General features: G+C 37.7%; 2 protein-coding genes across 4 annotated transcripts in view; one reads left to right on the top strand and one right to left on the bottom strand.

Annotated features, from left to right (window-relative positions):
- The window catches only part of TTC28 (tetratricopeptide repeat domain 28), a 617,832-nt gene that overhangs the window by 186,428 nt on the left and 410,698 nt on the right, over positions 1-20,706 (bottom strand). The gene's annotated exons all lie outside the window — the stretch shown is intronic.
- On the top strand, positions 6,468-6,731 carry LOC308492590 (ubiquitin-conjugating enzyme E2 variant 1-like; the record flags this gene model as incomplete). Its single annotated transcript, XM_081037770.1, has 1 exon — positions 6,468-6,731. One exon carries the CDS (start codon positions 6,468-6,470, stop codon positions 6,729-6,731), a length of 264 nt encoding a protein of 87 aa, XP_080893896.1.

A 20,706-nucleotide genomic window follows, 5' to 3' on the forward strand; every position in this document is an offset into this window, starting at 1 on the left:
GTCCTCATATGCGGTAGGTACTCAAGGCCAGCTTTATTAGACTCCCAAAAGTATAATTACACCAGTTTTTATTTAATAATCTTTACCTTAATGCTAATTATACTAGATTGTATCTTATATAATAATTATACCTTAATGCTAATTATACCAATGTACTAGATCCACTTAGAACTGATTTCTGACAGTTTAATTTTAAATAATAAATATTATCTTTTAAATTATGTGACAATGTTTACAGATGAGGTTTGTAATATATTTTAAGTACATAATGCTTTTCTCTCTAAAATCCAACCCAGCTATTCAGTGACAAATTCAATGGCAAACTTTAATAACTTTAATCAAACGCTAGTAACTTTTCTAACAGCTACTGATTTTGTCTCCTGAATAATAATGGACTTAGCAATTCCAGGGTAATACAGCGATTAGAACTGTCCAGATTTGGCTCATGTCTCTGTTGGCTATGTTCCCTTAAGGATGTTAGTGACTCTCTCTGCCCTTGTTTCCTTATCTATAAAGTGGGGGTAATGATATCTGTCTCATGGGATTGTTATAAGCACACACTTAAAGAGCTTAGAATAGTGCCGGGCACATAACAAGTATTCAATTACTGCTAGCTGTTATTATAGATGCTGAATACCAATAAAACTGAGTCAATTAAATAATTTTAGAGTCATGTATTTACATTCATTTAATCTATTTTGTATATTTATTTAAAATTTAAATGCGTTAAAATAGTGCCTTCCTTCTCCTCTCGTTATATTAATTAAAAAACCTGAAAATGTCATTTCCCTTGTGTGGCATTTGTCATTGTTCCTTTGGCACAGAAATTATTTGGGCATGAAAGCCACATAAGCAATCCTTTTTGGCAATCCCCAGACAAAGAAAGAAGGCATTACACCAAGATTTGAAAAAGGAACACAATAAGTTCACTGAAGACAAACTAAATTTTTAATTGAGATTCTAAATTTTTTTAAATATTAGCTTATTATAAAAATATCCAACCTGACATTAAATATAAGTAATTTATATTTTTTTACACTGATAGATAAAATTTCTAATTACAATTGTGATAAAATTCTTCATCGTGTTAGTTTTTAAATTTGTTTTTCAGTGATATGCTTGTTTTTGATGAAAGTGAATACCAGAAAATATACTAAAGTTCCAAAGGAAATATGTTCTAAAGCAAAAAAGAGACAATTCCTATATTTTCTATTGGAAGCAGTAAGAAAAGATCCAGGAAATGGATAAAGGAAAGAGGAGGACAGCATTAGACAGGTCAGGCAAGGGACTTCTTGAAGCCAAGAATTACTTTCTTCATCTCTTCACTCAGAGTCTAGCACAAAGCTTGGCACATAGGAGGCACACTTGAAGAACCAAACTAATAGTCTGCACAGGATAGAAAAGAAGAAAACGCCATCTAAAATGCCAGAATGAATATGTGGTACCAATACCTCTAAGTCTCTTTAAGTAAAATTCTGGTGTACTAACTTTCCTACAGCTGCAAGAATATAGGATCTATTCCATAGGTGTTTGTCAGTTGTCACCTCGGTGTCTGTCTGCATAGGTCCCTGTATCTGTACTTGTTCTTCTCCCTGCTGCCCCTCACATTCAACGTCATCAATCACATTCTTGCTAAAAAAGTCTTATGAAACCTACTCCCTTTTACCTTTGCATCGTTCTCGTGAGACATGAAATGGTTAAACAGAAGCCACTATGATTTTTGTGATAATACTATTTTTCCTAAGAATAATTATAATGGTACCCCAAATTAGGCTCTAGGAAAATTAGTAAAACTCAGATTCTTTCTGATAACCATTAAAATCTTTCTTAGAAAAAAAATGTATCATAATAATAAGTATGACAACTACTCATTGAGAGCCAGGCATACTATATTTCATCGAATCAAACTTGCCATAAACTTAAGAAGCACTTTACAATATGCACCACAAATAAAGAAATAAAAATGTTGCAATTAAACAATGATAGTATGCTTACTTATTGATTATAAGATTATCCTGATTTCAGAGATACAAAAATGTGAAGAAATGAGCATCTGAGAATCAATAAGTTATGATATATCAGGTGCTTTACTTACATTATCTCCAATCCCCACCAGGCCTTATGAGGCAGGAATTTTTACCTTCACTTTGCAGATCAGGAAACAGACAACATTAAGCAACTGGTCTGAAGTCAAATAATTATTACTAAATGGCAAGGCTGGGACTTAAATCTAGGCCTACCTGACTACAAATCTGAGTACGCCCATCACACTGCACCGCCTTGTCCAGAAATCCCAGACAAGAATGAGGAAGGAGGAAAGGCACTGGTTCTGAAAAGGACGTGTTATTATTGCTGTTTACAATTAGGTGCTTAGAAAAGCTTAGCAGGCAGGTGTTTTTCATTTGCAGTATTTTTTTAAAAAATGGCTATTGTCAAACTATATCACCAACTGGATTCAGACTCAGAATTTTATTAAGACTGAGAAAGAAAAAACCTGCAACCATTCCACCATACTGTTATTTTTCGAGCACCTTACAATTTTTTTTACGTCCCACCACACCCCAGATATAAAAACTACCTTTGGAATTCTTCAAGTTTGCCAACCTACATATGAGTTTAAAGAAAGATGCATTTTATTTGATTAATATTATCCTCAGGATTATATGTAAATGCTGAGATATGAAATGAAAAGTTTAGGGACTGTGCCAAGTCTACGACTGGTTAATGTGTCTGGCATGCCTGAAAAAAATCCCAAAAAGCTGCTCCCAAATGCGTGTAATTACAGACATTCAGAAGATGGCTATGATTCAGGTTTAAGTTTATTCCATTTAGGGATAGAGATGGTTTTCAACAGTGGTATTGGGCTGTGAGTTCAGGCAGGAACATTTAAATGTGCCTTAGTAATGTATGTGTGCTGGGAGCTCAACAGGAAGAAAGAATTAGCCCAACTCTCAGAATGGCAGGGTCCATTTTCAGTAGGTTCCATTCAAAGTATCATGGTATTAAATAGAGACTGCTAGAAATTGTGTAGTTTTATAGAAACCTCAGAAGCTCCTTTCTGAAAAACTCTGGGATTAGGAATGGATTGGTTTACCTTGCTTCTAGTAAATGGTGAAAGGCGAGGTGATGATTTTGGTCACTGTTAGAGAGAAAGCAGTGGGAGGGAGAAGGTGAAGTGATGAGTGATGACACTTCTGATGATGCCCCCTTCCAGATGGGGGTGGGATACAGCCTTTTCCTGTTCTGGCTTCTTCCCAAGAAAGTAGCAGCACATTTTCCCCCATAATAAAGCACATGTTGTATCATATCTGATTATATCTAAAGCTTATTTTACCTAATTTTATAGGTCAGAAAAGGAGAGCGGGAGGAAATGAGGGAGAAACCAGGAAGACAAATAAAGTTTTGTTTCCCAAGTTCTAAGATTACTCTCCTGATAGTGACTCCACTCTGTGCTTGCTTATGTGCCTGGAATCTAAGAAAAAAAGGTAGAAATGCTGAATAGAGGGAGTCATTACGTGAGGGTAAGAGTTAAGATTAATCTCTTATGTATAGAAGAGAAGCAAAATAAAGAATGGAAAGAAGTAAAAAAAAAAAAATACCAGTACTAAAACATTAAACTATCGGAAATAGTTTTCCATAATGTGAAAGTATAACAACTTTAATTTAAAAGAAACACAATACCTTGATTTGCATTTGATGAGTTGTCCAAAAGACAGAACTTTGATTTTTTTTTTCCCCTCATCTAATTTTTGTGTAACAAAATTAAACTTACTGTACTGGTGATAACAGGTAGAGGCCACTATCCACAACCTCACCCTCAGCTCCAATCAGGGCTTTGCCAGTCTTTTACAGCAGAATCCCAGATGTGCGCAAGTGAGTTACATTTCCCCTGGGATGCTTCTTCCAATATCTCCACTCTAACAAGATAAATAGTGGTCCACACACTCCTCATGGGTGCCATCAGAGGCAAAACCAGAGTAGTGTATGAAACATGCATTGGGTACTTGAGAGCAATATGGTGATTAAGTCAGCTGGGGGCATCAAGGGTGTGCTTCAGGGGGTTGGTAATAAGAGTCTGGGAGACAGATTCATCATTGGATACTTGATAAAATCCTCTGCATAACAATGCCCACTGGGAATTCTAAGTAACTCAAGCATACTGTGAATACCAGCTGTGTTCAAGGAGACAGACCTTGCCACAATGGTAGACTCTAGAGTGGCATTGTAGGCACTGTGCTTCCAGAAAATAAAGGTTTTGCAAAACTAACAAAGAACAGTTAAAATTTATTTATTCACTCGTTCATTCAACAAACATTTGAGAGCCTACTATGTTCTAGGCCCTGGGAATATAAAAATAAACGAGACAAGGCATCTGCCAAAGAGTCACTCACCACTTAGGAGACAGACTGGAAAGTAAGTACAATAGAGCTATGGGTGACGAGGGTAAGTGGAAACCCCCAAGTTTCTCCACTTCTGTCAGAAACTCAAGTAAAATAAGAGTGAAAGAATTTTTTTTTCAAGCTGTAAGCCCATAAAACTAAAAAGATTGAGAAAGATGCCAACAGATGAGAGATATCCACAAAATTTGGGAAGATGGAAAGCAGATGGATGAATGGTAACTGATTTAGTAGGACAGGCAAAACGGAAACCAACTGCCTATGAGGGGGGGAGCCAAGTCCAGCTGCAGAATGATGGAAAGGAGTAGGAATTGAGGCACTAAGACTTCTGAAGTTCAGGAGAAGGGTTGCAGGGCTGAAACAGAGGATGGGATATAAACTTATATAAGACACAATTGGAGCCTAGACGTGCACCCCCAATCTGGCAAAAGATGGAAGCCTGCTTTCTGCAGATGTTTAGAGACAAAGATAGAAATAAAACACTATCCTAAAAACAGGAAGTCAGTGAAAACCTGCACTCAGAATGGTGAGACTCTCCTCACTGAGCATCCCCTCTCCACATTACAAGCCCCTTTGCTCTGCTCAGTTTCTATTATGCTGGCAGTTACATGTGGCAGCAGACTGGAAGTTTCTGGGAGCAATTGGTCTCAGAAAAGATGTGCATATGCTAACAAGAGGTAATTCCCCAAATTAAAACAAACAAACAAAAACTCGCTGTGTTTCAACCTGCATTGAAATCTCTCTGTGCATAAGACCAACCCAATCATACAGAGGCTCTAATCAGATTTTAGTGCCTCACTCTTAATATGAGCAGTCAGTCAAACATTATCAGACCTTTGAGGAAACCTCTAGGTCCACTGAAAAGACACTGAAAGACAGTGATGAAAATGAACAACAAAAAAGGAATTCAAGAGGGAACAGATACAATGAAAGATGGAAAAAAAACTTTCAAAAAATATAAAATCTTCAGAGACATAAAACAATATACTGTAGCCATGAACCTTTTGTGTGCCACACAAAAGGAACATTCAGAGAACATGAGAGAAGTCTTCAAAATTTTTAGTGACAGCAGAAAACAGAACATAAAGCAGAACAAATTGAAGAAGAATATTATTTCATAAGAAGTAGGATTTTTAAAAAAGAAATTGAAAAGAAGAAAAATAACAGGTAATACAACTAGAGAATCAACCCTAGACACCTAGCATCCAACTAATAAAAGTTCTAGCTGTATAGAACAAAGAAAATGGAGAATAAATTACCCGAAAATTTCCCAGAAATTAAACACATGAGAATTTAGACAATTAAGAAGAAGAAAAGACCAATTTTGAAATTTCAGGACAATAGGAATAAAGAAAAGACCCAAAAATATTCTAGAGAGAAAAATCTGCTAATATACAAATAATTAGGAATCAGGGTAGCATTTGGCTTCTCAACACCAACTGAAGGCTAAACCACAATGGATCAAATACTGTCAAAATTCTGGGAGAAAAGCACTCCAATCTAGAATTCTATTCCTAGCCAAACTATCAATCAAGTTTGAGGGTAGACTTAAAGAATTTTAAGACATTCAAATTCTCAAAAACCTTATGTATCATGCATCTTTTCTCAAGGAACTAATGGAGGTGTGCTCTAGCAACACATCGAGGGGAACAAAATAAAAAGACGCAATGCAGGAAACAAGAGCGACTAGACAGGAAAAGGTGGACAGTGACACAAGATGGCAGCCACCATGGGCTCAGGAGTAGAAGTCCCTCGCAATTTCGGACTGTTAGAAGAACTCAAAGAAGACGAGAAAGGAGTATGAGCTGGTACATTTGGCTGGGGTCTAGAAGATGACAAAGACATGACACCTACAAGATGGACAGGGATGATAATTGGGCGTCCAAGAGTAAACGTCCAGCTACGGCTATAAATGTCAATATCTTAAATTCACTATGCCTCCTTTTAAAAAAATATTAGCCTTATCATAGAAGAGCTACCAATGGTATATTTTCTGAAATGTGGCTATTCTTTTTTGACTGGTTTCAGTTTTTATATTGAACCTCCTCTGATGCTTTTTAATCCCTCTAAATGACAATTTATGAAAACCAAATAGATAGCCTTAACATAGAATACCCAGAAGCACCCCCTTTTGTAAGATTTGTAACAAAAATTAATACAAATGCAGTTAATAGTTCTAGTGGAATGGTGGACCCAAGAGCTGTATCAGTGCTAGCAAAATGGCAGAATTCATTTGGCATCAAAGTTGTCCTGCAAGAACTTCGGCGCCTAATGATGTCTAAAGAAAATATGAAACTCCCTCAGCCACCTGAAAGGCAGTGTTACAGCAATTAATCAAAAGAAAAACCACAGGCCCTCCCCCTGCCCCCGTTAAATTTAAGCAGTCTTCTTTTTCCACAGTAGTAAATTTTCTAGATATGTCTTGTAGACATCAAAGTACTGAAAAGGAAGCTCCTATTCAAAGGCAGTTTATCTTAAGATACTGTAAACGATACTAATTTTTTTGTTCACTTGAAATATGTAAGTTGTGCTATAATCAAAAAAAAAAAAAGACAGGAAAAGGCAAAGGGAATTAGGGAAGCAAAGTCTAAGAATGGCAGCAGGGCAGGGACCTACAGAACAACTAGTCAAATTCGGAGTAGGACACCAAGAAGGATTTGTCGGGGATGTGAGGGATGAGTAGGGTATACTGGAGGTGCCAAAAAAATGTACACAAGTGGACACTTTGGTCAGTGTTGCTCAAGCAGTAGTTTGCCATAATCAGAAGTGTCTGGACGCTGACACCAGGTCTGGATGGGAACCACTTTGAGCACCTGGTAATAGCAGAAGTCAAACGTGACTTCTTTTGTTATTGGTATATATTGACTACTATGATTTTAATAGTTTTCCTTTCTTAAAATGTGTATACATTTTTTGGGCACCCTCTGTAGATTACTTGATATGTCTGGCACTCTAAAAAGATTTATAGTTCAGTTGCAAAGTCTTACGTTAGTGACTGGCACATAGAAAAGCAAGCAAAACCACAGCAACAATACAAGAACTAAAGTAATCATGAATTCCAGTTTTGCAATACAGAAAGATCACTGGAGTGGCGTAAAGGGTGAATTGTGACAAGGCCATAACTGAAAATAAGGAAGACAGGTTAGGAGTTGAGTGACAAAGTCTGAAAGAAATTATAAGGGCCTGAACCAGAGCAAGTGTAGAGGGGCTGGAGGTGAGGCCAATTTAAGGGAATAGAGAGCTGGAAGAGTAACTTCTTCAGATACAAGCTCAACGTGTAACCTTAACCACACAGTCTTACTGATAAAGAGCTAAGTCGAAGGAAATATTTTAAAAGGAAAAAAAAGGAGAGTGATCATAATTACAGTTAATTACCTGGGTGGAGCCCTCAGCTTTGCTTTTCTCATTAAGAAACCCAAGTAGTTTCAAAAGGACTCAACAAATCTAGTTACTAGACCATCCTGATGGGCCCTTTATAAGCAACAGAATTAGGATGGGATTGTTAGTCCCCAGTTTACAGATGAGGTATACAGAGGTGAAGTAATGTACCCATGATCACACAGGCAAAAAGTGTTAAGAGATTAACCCAAGCTGGCTTTGCCCACAACCTATTCTCTTAACTGTAGTATTCATTCTAATAACTACTTCAAGTAATAATTATCACTTACTAAGGAGTACTCTGTGCCAGGCACTGGTCTAAGCAATTCACATGTATTCACACATTTAATCTTCAGAACAATCCCATGAGATAGACACTATTGTCATCTCTGTTTCACAGGTGAGAGCTGTAGTATTTGCCCACAGGCATCCCATCAGGAAGTCGATGCTAGGATTCAAGCCCAGTCATTCCAGCTCAAAACAGCTGTGCCGCCCCACGGACCACCAGACCATACCCTTCTCCAAAGCTACCTTGATTCCTCCAAATCTCCTTTCTCTAGATCCAATGATGAGCAAGTCCTATTGAATCTACCTCTGAAGTATGTCTAATGTAGCACATAGTGGCCAGTAAACATGTTTTATTTGGTTCACAGTTTGCGTTTTTTTAAATTAGGAAATCTCACATTAAAAAAAAAAATCCAAGTTTCCAACTTCCATAGGAGCAACGACAACAACAACAATAAAAACAGATTTAACAACAGTGACCCACATTCTCACAGGAAAACCACCTAACTGAACAGTGGCTGTCCCAGGCAGACAATGCATGTACACATTTTCAAGTTCCCCATAGACCCCCTCCACTCCCTACATCCAAACACGCTTCATCATGCATTTACACTGCTGCCTCAGTCCTTTAGGCATCTGCTTTTTGAGGCTCCCGTTCTTACTTTAGACCTTTCCTGCTCTGGGCCTCTTTATCTCTCTCCTGCACTGCCTTCAGCCTCTTAACAGGTCATCAGGCCTCTACCCCCTCCATTCTACCACTCTGCTAATTTCCCTAAAGCTCTGATTATGCCATCCTTTTGCTTAAAAACCTTTGATGACTTCCCCCAGTGCGCACTAATCCAAACCCTAGGCTTGGCACGCAACGCTTTTCACAACGTGATTCCAACCTTCTTTTTTACTATTATGTCTCTCCTTATAACCCAGACCTCCTGACATATTTATTGTTCTCTAAACATCTGCTTCATTTCATGTTTCTAGGCCATGGTTCATATTTGTGTGAAATTTTGAACTATAAGAAACATATTTCAATGCAAATGAATTTTTTCAAATTATGTTAAAGGTTTCTTTTAAAATCCTGTTTATAAGATCAACAGAGAAATAAAGGATTTTCAAGTAAATGGAGATGAAACATTTGGTTAAAAAAATACAATCCTTCAAAACAAATATCAGACAGATAAAAAAGGGTTAAACAAAAAAACATAACACACAAAACTAGAAGAAAATATTGATGAATCATTAATCTCTGAATGGAGAAGGACTTCCTAAGCCTGAAAATCATAGAAATACCAAAGAATAAAATCAAAAGATATGACTATAAAAAATTTTTATTTCTTTATGTCAAAAACATGGTATTATAAAGGAAATTAAAGGCAAAAAAAAAAATAAGGGATAAAAAAATGTAAAATTCACTACCAGAATATAAAAAAACCAAACATGGGGGAAAAAAATCATCCATATTAGCAATTAAGGACACAAAAGAAAACAAGATTCTACTTCAACTTTCAAATAGCAAAGTGTAAAATAATAATAATAATAATAATAAACCTCACTATATTGGTAAGAATAGAGTGAAGTGCGTACTCTCACACATTGCTGGTAGGAATATAACCTCGTGAAGCCTTTTTGAAAAGCAACTTGACAGACAAATCAAAAGTCCTAAAAATGTCCTTTGATGCAGTAATTTGCCGTGTGGACTCAAGACCAGGAATGCTTCGCGTCGGCACTATTGATATTTGGGGCTAGATAACTCTTTGTTGTGAGCAGCTATCCAGGACCTTCTAGAATGTGTCAGCATCCCTGACCTCTACCCACTAGATGCCAGTTGCACTCCCCCACCCCCCCCAACCAAGCTGTGACAACCAAACATGTCTCCAGACACTGCCAAATGTCTCTTGGGGTGAAAAATTTTCCTACTTCTCTATATAAACAAAATAATGAGAAAGTTAAATGAAGATTTTTGTGGATAAGTTGTCACAGTATTAGAAGAAAAAATTATAAACACGGAAAAAATCATAAAAAATTAGGAACATAAAAATACATAACATTCAGTAATAGCAGAACGGTTAAATAAATTATGATACAACAATATTATGAGATATAATAAAATGGTGTTTAAAAAAAATGTTTACTTACTAATTAGAATAATGCTAGCGGCTGTAATGAACACCAAAATTTCACTGACTTAACATGAAAAAGTTTATTTCTTGCTCATGAGACCATTCAAGGTGGTGCCAGATTGGCAGAGGCAGATGGGTCCCTGTTCCATACAGGCATTCAGAGACCCCAGCTGCCAGCAGCTCTGCCATGTTCACTCTGTAGCTACCAAAGTTACGCTCAGTGTCAGTACCCACCTTGCAGTTAGGAAAAGAGCTTGGATGATGGTGACTGGAAGAGTTTTATGGGCCAGACCAAGAAGTAGCAAAAATCATTTCCACTCAAGTTCTATTGTCTATAACTGAGTTACAAACCACTACTAACTTCAAAGGAGACTAGGAAATGTAGTCAAGCCATGGGTCCAGAAAAAAAGAGAAAACAGATTTGGTAAACCAATAGTTCAGCCTCTGTCAGAGTTCTGGAATAATATTTAAAAAAAGAGTGGTTTAATACATTGTATATACACACGATGCAATCTCAATCTATTGTGTTTTACATATTCCCAGAAACAAGAGTAATACCTTGCAACCCAACAATTCTACTTCTAAATATATCCTCTTGAGAAATACACACAAAGAAACGGGTAGAAAGATAATTTAAAATATCACATATAACCTAAAGGATCATGTGGGATTGATTAAATAAATGATAGCAAATCCACACAATGGAATACTATGCATAAAAAAAATAAGGTAGAACTATATAGTTGACCCTAGAACAAAATTTTCCTTATGATTTTGAACATTTATTTTCCTTATGATTTTCTTAATAATAGTTTCTCTAGCTTGCTTTATCGTAAGACTGCAGTATATAATACACATAACATACAAAATATGTGTTAACAACTGTTTATGTTATCGGTTAGGCTATTAGAAGTTACGTTTTGGGGGAATAAGAGTTACAAACAAATTTTTGACTGCATGGACGGTAGGTGCCCCGAACCCCCATGTTGTTCAAGGGTCAACTGTATATGAACTGAGTTGAAGATACCTCTAAGGTATATCGTTAAGAGCAAAAAGCAAGAGACAGAAAAATAAAGTATGACGCCACTTACATTTTAAACACAAAACTGAACGCTGGGTTGTGTGCATGGTCAGAGAACAAGGTCAGGAAGAGGGCTGAGAGTCAAAAGTGGCACTACTGACATTTTTGACCCAATAGTTCTTGTGGGGGGAGAGGCTATCGTACGCCCTGGAGGATGTTTAGCAGCATCCCTGGGCTCCACCCACTAGGTGACAGTAACAACTGCCCTCCTTTCTACCTCTTAGAAAGGATACACACTAAATGGACTCAAGTGTTACTCTTGGAGGATGAGGGGCAGAAATGGCGGAAGAATTAAAGGGTACGTTCATTTTATCTGTAATGTTTAAAAACTTTACTATGAGAATCTATCTCTGTATTATTTATATACTTTTTACTTTTAAAAATGTCAAAAATAACAAAAATATTCATGAAACTATGGATGACATTTGTTTTAATTTTTGTTTTGTTTTCTAATAATTTTTTTTTCAATTACAGTTGACATGCAATATTATATTCATTTTGGGTGTACAACATAGTTGATTAGACATTTATATAATTTACGAAGTGATCACCCTGATAAATCTAGTACCCATGTGACACCATATGTAGTTATTACAATATTATGGACTATATTCCCTATATTATACTTTACATCCTCATGAATATTTTGTAACTCCCATCTGCACCTCTTAATATTTTTTCCCACTTCACCCATCTACCCAACCCTCAAAATGCTCTCTATATCTAAGAGTTTGTTTCTGTTTTATTTTTTTTAATATTCCACATGTAAGTGAAATCATATGGTATGTCTTCTTCTGTATGACTTCTTTCACTTAGCATAATACCCGCTAGGTCCATCCACGTTGTTGCTGATGGCAAGATTTCATTATTTTTTATGGCTGAGTAATATTCCCTTGATGGACACTTGTTTCCATATTTTGGCTATTGTAAACAATGCTGCCATAAACATATGGTTCAAATTAGTGTTTTGGGTTTCTTCAGATAAATACCCAGAAGTGAAATTGCTGGGTCCTTCTTTGTCTCTTGTTACAGCCTGTGTTTTAAGGTCCATTTTGTCTAATATAAGTATTGCTACCCCAGCTTTTTTTTTTCCATTTTCATAAAATACCTTTTTTCATTTCTTTACTTTCAGTCTTTTTTCATCTCTTTACTTTCAGTCTGAGATTCCAATCTGAAGTGAATCTCTTGTAGGCAGCATATGTAGGGGCTTTGTTTTCTTATCCATTCAGCCACCCTGTATCTTTTGATTGGAACATTTAATACTAAGATGACATTTGTTGTTTCTGTATAATTTGTCTATAAATATTGATTTACAAAATGAAAAATAAAACAAACTTTATTTTTAAGGAAAAGAACAAAGATTGAAAAAAAATACAAAATATTAACCGTGCTTGCTGATGGGAAATGAGATGACATGTTATTTTTGTTTGCCTTTTGATCATTGCTTTCTAAATTTTCTATAGCAGCATGTACTAATTTACAATTCAAACAAGTTTTATTTGCTTTTTAAAAATTCTAGTCTTACTAAATCTGAATTAAATACAATGATCCTGAAATAATCAATTAAGACCAAATGGAGTCAGAGGTAGTGCTGGTACGTGGCTCCCCTGTACAAGGCAGTTCAAAACTCTCGCCACGCCACAGACACCAGGGCTGGGAAAGGACAATTTAGAGCTGGGTTTCAAATTGCAGGGCTAGGAAGACAGCTCGTCTGAGAATTTAAGAGCCAACAGGAGGGCATTTAGGGCCCAGAATGGGGAACAAACAAAGGGATGTGATGGAGTCTTAAATACTCCATCTCCAACTAGCAATTAAGGAGCAATATAAACAGAGTGGCCGGTTAGAGGGCTGGACATGGCCTAGGGCTGCCACGAGGTAGAAGGAAGATAACCAAACTCTGCTGAGCTGAGTGCTGACAGTAGGTTCTCAGAGACTTGTTCTACTTGATTTACAACTAGAAAGTTATACTGTGTGTTACTATATAAATAAGTAGTATGTTTGTTTTTATTTTTAAAAAGCACAATTATATTTCTTGGAAAAATCTCTATCTTCTGGCTTTTCCACTTATGAAGGAAAAATAGTATCCATTCAGCATCCACTATGTTCCAGGAAGTTTATGTTCACTGGCTCACTTGCAACTCACAACACACAGAGTTAGACAGTGTTATCTCATTGCAATGGTTGGAAAACCGCGGGTCAGGAGGATCATTTAGCCAAGAGCACACAGTGAGTCAAGTATAGGAACAGCATTTGATCAGTCTCGAAATTCATTCAAACAAACAAACCAATATTTTTTTGAGCATCAATTATTTGCTGGCTAGGCTGGGGCTGTAACAAGGACCATGACACACTACTCAGCTTTCATGGAGACTGTGAGGCCTGCATAGAGCACGTACTTCAAACAAGAAATGACAATACACTATTTGATGAAGACTAGGGAAGTGCAGGAGATTGGGTAAAAATAACAAGGCTTAACCCTGGGCAGGAATCAGTACAAATCTTCCTAGAGAAACCAAGATTTAAAATGAAACCTAGGGGACCACACGTATATAAAAATGTGCTCAACGTCACTAATTATCAGGGAAACACAATTCACATTGAGATATCATCTCACACTTGTTAGAATGGCTAATATCAAAAAGACAAGAAACAGCAAGTGTGGGTGAGGATGTAGAGAAAAGGGAACCCTTGTGTATTGTAGGTGGGAATGTAAATTGGTGCAGTCACTATGGAAATCAGTATGGAGGTTCCTCAAATAATTAAAAATAGAACTACCACATCATTTAGCAATTCCACTCCTCGTCATTTATCTGAACACAAAAACAGTGACTCAAAAAGACATCTGCACCCCCATGTTCACTGAAGCATTGTTTACAATAGCCAAGATATGGAAGCAACCTAGCTGTCCGTTGATAGATAAATGAATAAAGATGTGATATGTGCACACGCACATGTACACACACACACACACACACACACACACACACAGGAATATTATTCAGGCATAAAAAGAAGGAAATCTTGCCATTTGAGACAACATGGATGGGCATTAAGGGCAATATGCTAAGTGAAGTAAGTCAGACAGAGAAAGACAAATACTATATAATTTCACTTATATGTGGGATGTAAAAACAACAACAAAACGAAGCTCATAGATAGATACAGAGAACAGATTGGTGGTTGCCAAGAGATAGAGCTGGAGGAGTTGAGCAAAATGGGTAAAGTAGGGCAAAAAGTACAAACTCCCAGTAATAAAATATATAAGCCACAGGGATAGAATGTACAGCATGGTGTCTACAGTTAATAATGCTGTATTACATATTTGAAAACTGCTAAGAGTAGATCTTAAAAGTTCTCATCACAAGAAGAAAAAATTGTGACAATGGATGTTAGTTAACTATACTTAACGTGGTGATCATTTCGCAATACATACAAATATTAAATCATGTTGTACATCTGAGACTAACATGTCATTATACGTCAATTATTCCTCAATTTGGAAAAAAAAAAGAGAGAAAATGAAGCCTGAAGAATATGCGAGAATTAGAAAGGTGAGGGGGGACAGGGTGCAGGGGGAGGACACAAAGCAAGAGGTAAGAGACAATATGGAACTTTTAAGTTATTTTAAAAACTCAGTATGAATGAGGCATAGAATGCCACTGAGAGCAGTGAGCAAGAAGATGAGAGAGGACGGCAGCGACAGCCTGGTGAGCGCCCAACAGGGAGGATGAAAAGCTGAAATAAACATGGAAAGGGTGTGGTCTGATTGGGTTTCTGAAAGATCTGACTACAGCAAGCCATAAACTTGGGAGGGGAAGCAGCATGGACACAGAATGACTGGTTAGGAGGCTGTTTAGCAAGTCCGGGTGGGAGGTGAATGCAGTCAGAAGAGGGGTGATGGCCCTGGGATTAGTAGACAGAAGAAATATTTCAGACACAGAATTGAATGGAATTAGTATTTGTATCGAGGCCAGCTGAAACAACCTACCACGAGTACCTATGATGTGCTCCACCCGTCGCACATGTCATCTCTAATTCCCACAACGATCCTACGAGGTAGTGTTTTCCCGATTTTACAGAAGAAGCAGAGAAGCTCAGAGAGGTTTAGTCACCTGTCCTCAGAAACAGGCTTGTCAAGTGGCTGGGCTGGGATTCAGACGTTGGTCATCCGACGTCACAGAGCCCTGGCTCTTTTCAAAATACCATACTGCATCTGAACAGATTCAGAAACTTCAAAATCCTGCTTTAATGCAGTAGTTTAAAAACGAGAAATAAGGACAGGCAGAAAAATATCCTTTGCGCCATCTTTCTGTATCTTAGATTTAAAAAGCTATAAAGATGTCAGACTAGGAAGGAGCTTGTCATCAGAGAGCCACAGAGTTTCACAGAGGTCCTGGAGGGACTTCAGGGGCTCTTGCTCTAGCTACTCCAGCTTTCCAATGCAAGTGCCACCAAAGCTTTCTATGTGGTAATTCAGGCCTTTTTTCCTTTCAAAAATTTTTCAGAGAAAAGGATGAAAAATAATATAATGAATACCCAGGACTCAGCTTCAACACAATTAACAGTCTCCCATATTTGCCTCAGATTTTTTCTTTTCTTTTTAAGGGAAATAAACGTAACAGATATGGTTTACCTCCTTCCCTTTCCAGAGTAACCATTGGCCAGAATTTGGTGTTTGTTACTCCCATGCACATTTGATACTATTATGTATATTATGAATCCATAAAAATTGTTAGTGTTTTATAGGTTTTCAAATTTTATATAAATAGAAATATATTCCACACATCCCTCTACAGATTTCATTTTCCACACTTATTTGCACATATTTGTATTTTTTGGTGGAAGACAACACGGTAAAGTGAGGCGAATAGGACTTTGGGACAGCCAGGAGGACACTGTAGGTTTTGCACTTAGGCCCACAGGCAAGCTGCTGAACCTTCTAGAGCTCCAGCTTTTGCTTTGTAAAATGGGGCTAAAAAGCTACCTTGCAAGGCTACTGGGAGGCATAAGATAATACCTATCTTTAAGCCTGGCTCCAGGCAAATATTCACTAAATGTGACCCATTATTTGTCACAATAAAATAGTACACTCTCAATAAATGGGAGCTATTTTCACTACAACCTGTTCAGGAATCCTAAGTCTTAGAATGGCCCCAACATCCCATGTCTGACTGTGCTCACAGAACAGGAGGTGTGATCATTTCCAGGTTAAGTCCCATGAATTTTTATGTATTCCCCTACACAGCTGGGCTTGGCTTATTTATTTTAATGGCAGAATTAAACTGCTAATTCTTTTATCTCTATGGAATGCCATTCTATATGACTGTGATCAGGAGTTTAGCTCGAAGAAGTTTTTTGAAAGCCAATCCTGTCCCCCAGCGCCTTCTGCTACTCACCTCCCCTGTGGACTAACCCATCCCACCACAATTCCGTGCTGTCCATAAATTTGATGAGCGTTCATCTGCATTTTCAATAAAGATGCTAAACTCAGGCTCAGGACGGACATCCGCAGAAGCACTGCTATTTATGTCGTTTCTGCCTCACCCATCAGAAGGAGATTGACATTGCTCCTTCAAAATCTCTTCTGATTTTGTTATTGCTCCCCCACCCAGAAAGAGAAGTTTATTCATTGACTTGCTTTTAATATCTTGATCCCACTTCTTATACCTATTTTTGCCTATCAAACTTCACCTATTCTTCAGGATTCCTCTCAACTACTAACTCTTTCAAAAAATCCATGTTGACTTCCCTCTCCCCAAAGGGGCAACCTCTCTCTCTTCTGAATGTCACAGCATAGGTCTGATAATTAAGTCTGCAAACTTGTTGCAATGATGTTGCTAACCTTTTTTGATGTCAGAGGGATTATTCATTATGAATTTGTATCAATTGGACAACACAGTTAACCAAGTTTACTATTTGGAAGTGCTGAAAAGGCTGTGTGAAAAAGTTAGACGACCTGAACTTTTCGCCAACAATTCATGGCTCTTGCATCACGACAATGCACCAGCTCACCCGGCACTGTCTGTGAGGGAGTTTTTAGCCAGTAAGCAAAGAACTGTATTGGAACACCCTCCCTACTCACCTGATCTGGCCCCCAATGACTTCTTTCTTTACCCAAAGATAAAGGAAATACTGAAAGGAAGACATTGTGATGACATTCGGGACATCAAGGGTAATATGAGAGCACTGATGGTCATTCTAGAAAAAGAGTTCCAAAACTACTTTGAAGGGCGGACTAGGCAGTGGCGTCAGTGCATAGCTTCCCAAGGGGAGTCCTTTGAAGGTGACCGCAGTGATATTCAGCAATGAGGTGTGTAGCACATTTCTAGGATGAGGTCGTGAACTTAACTGTCTGACCTTCGTATGCCTGCTGCACAGAGCTCAGCAAGTAGTTAGCCAGCCCTGATTAAACTGCACGCTCCTCCAGGGAAAGACATCCTACTCACTTCTCACAGCACTCAGGATGTTCATTAAAAATGCACTGAACTGAAATCCATACTTAACTATCAAGACTTGGTACACTGTGATGGGACATTAGCCAACATTCACACTGTAAGTACCACTGAGACTTGGCCAATCTGCTTACTCCAGTGTCTACATAGATTCAATATCTCTGTCTGAAGAATATTAATAATAGCTAATATCAGGAGCCTCTGCCATGCCTGGTCCTTTATAAGCATTAATTCTATTCTCATATAAACCCTGCAAGAAAAGTAGAACTATCCCCATTTTCCAGACTGCAGGAGAACTACAATTCAAACCCAGGTCTGTCTAACTCTGAAGCCCATGCTCTTCCCACTCAACGTGTCCCACATAACAAACACTAGCCTGACTTACCGCTCTGTGAACCAACAACCCTGTCACACAGAGCTGGGCTTGAGACAAGGAACACAGTGAGTAACTCAACAGGATTGCCGCAGACACAACCAAACAGTAACTCATAACAAACACACTTAATATTTCCCAAGATTCCTAAGCCTCTAGTCCTTCCACCCCCCAGAGAAAATCCCAACCCATTTGGGATATTAATTATGATAAAAATTGATTACTCATAAATGCAAGACACTACAGGGAACACTTGAAAAGCACAACTATGTATCTAACGCTCTCATTCAAAGAAAATTAAGTGTCTAAATGATGAAGACTCCTGGTAGCAGTAAAGACTACTTTATTACTTGCATTATCCCTACCCTTCTCTTAAAACCATTTGTTATTTATTTAGTCTCTTGGATCAGACCAAATGCCCAAAACTAATATGTGTTTCAGGTAAAATATGATCTCAGTAGAAAGCATACGACCAGCTCCTTTGGCCTTCTCTCCATCATAAGGGTCCTTGTGAAATATTACCTGTAGTGTTTTCACGTTTCTGTGCTCCTTCGACTGAAACAGGGAATAAAAGGGCTTACGCCTTGTAGATGAATACAGTAAAGACGAAGAGATGCTTTTTAATTTTAATGCTAGAAACACACATATACACACACAAAAATGATTCTGCTCAACCTCATTTGCTCGTCTGTGGTACAGTTGGATATTTTTCCTTATAAATATCCTCAAATTTCTAAGACTCATTTTTCTCAGAACTTCTGTTCAAGGTGGTACAGCACAGTGATTAGTACATGTGACAAGACCAAAAAAGCTGCTGTGCACCTGAAGCCCAGACTACAATTTACAGTGGATGATAATTCTGCCTGGCTGCCCCCACTCCAGGCAAGATGATATTAAATTTTAATAAAATGACACTTCTATCTAGCAGTTTCCAAAGGACTGAGGGAATTGAGATTAACATAGAAAAATATCAGACTGGTGAAAGATTGGCCTATTTGGCTGGTGTGAATTAAATGACAATTTTCAATGATGAAGATGTTAAATGAACAAGAGAATAAAACATCTGATGGGATAAATACACTCAAATTAAAATTTTGAGAGCAGGCCCAACTCTGAAATGAAGCTATGATATCCTAGGTCAGGGAAGGAGCCCAAATCCTCTTCCTTTCTCCATCTATGAATTCCTTTAACAAGCCACAAAATCATTTATTTCACCATTAGAGATTAGGCTTAAATGAAAATAACCCCTTGGAAGAAGTAACACATTGATTTTCATGAAATAACATTGATTTCCCCCCTACTGATTCATGCTAAGGTTTAAGTATCTGATGAGTAGGAGAGGGTTACTGCTTACTCTGTCTGCACAAACCCCTAAATAGCCATGGGATAGCAATAAAGAGGAAACATTACTGGAAACTGGGCAAGGGAGAGGTTAGAGTACTAGGATCTAAAGCAAAACATTACTTTAAAATTCCACCTAAGTCCCTTGGAAGCCAGCTTGCAAAATCTACTCCCATGATTATTCTAATTAAGTAAGCATTAGGTCAGCTGTGAGATGCAGTAATTCCTAATTAAAATACAAACAGTCATGATCACAGATTGGTAAGTGATAATAAATACATGCATTTACAGAAGGGAAAAAAACCTAAGATTTGGATTAACAAATCCTGTAGCCTCCTCAGATTTATTTTTTATAGGATATTTGTTCACTGTGGGCTCTGACACAAGTTATGGTCATACAGTACCTTCTGGTCTTTTGTTCTTTAACAAAGAATGGGTCCACTTTCTAATTATCTTTCAATTTTAATAACATTAGCTGCTAATTACAGTATTTGTGCTAGCCCAAGCAGCAGTTAAATGTCCAGAGCTAGCGCAAGAGAACCTAGCTTATCTTATTGCTCACACATTAGGCAATAAAGGAAAATTTAGCCTACTCTGCTGATGTAAAAATTTGGTTAATATGTCCCTCATAGTAGATGAGCTCTGATTAGTATTATCACTGTTAAATCATTTAAGACCTAGGAGCTGCATGTTGCCTGAAATAGCACTAGGGCTTCAAAAACAAAAGCGATGGGTCCTCTCATGAATGGTTTGAAAAGTCACTAAATTTTGACTACGGGGAAGCCAGAAAAAAGAAAACTGACAAGTTTCTACCCTGGGAGCCATACTACATTTTAGATGCCATACTCATTAGTACTTTACTCAGCACTATTGCAAGAAACAGCCACTGGAAAGTAATTTAAGTGCAATTGACTCATGTTGTTACAGAAAATGGGGAAAAGTCTGTACTCTGGGCAGAAGAGAGGGAGGGGCAAAGGCAGTAAAACTTGAAGGACAAAGAGAAGGACTAGTCAAGACAAATAATTCATTCTAACATTTCAACACTGGATAACACAAGGAAAGTAAACGTGGGCCAATCCTTCAAATGTAAATGACATTTAGATTGTCCCAGTTGAGGACTATTATACCTAATATAATATAATATATTACAGAGGTGGTTGTCTATGAGTTGAATGTAGTCCGGGAAAATTGTGAGTGCAAATAACTAACAAGCCACTGAGCCTTTTGAAGAGGATGCCACTTGATTTCATGGGGGCTGAGTAACTGTAAAAAGGGGCACAGA

Source organism: Rhinolophus hipposideros, assembly GCF_964194185.1.
Source record: "Rhinolophus hipposideros genome assembly, chromosome: 24".
In the NCBI taxonomy this organism is placed as follows: Eukaryota; Metazoa; Chordata; class Mammalia; order Chiroptera; family Rhinolophidae; genus Rhinolophus; species Rhinolophus hipposideros.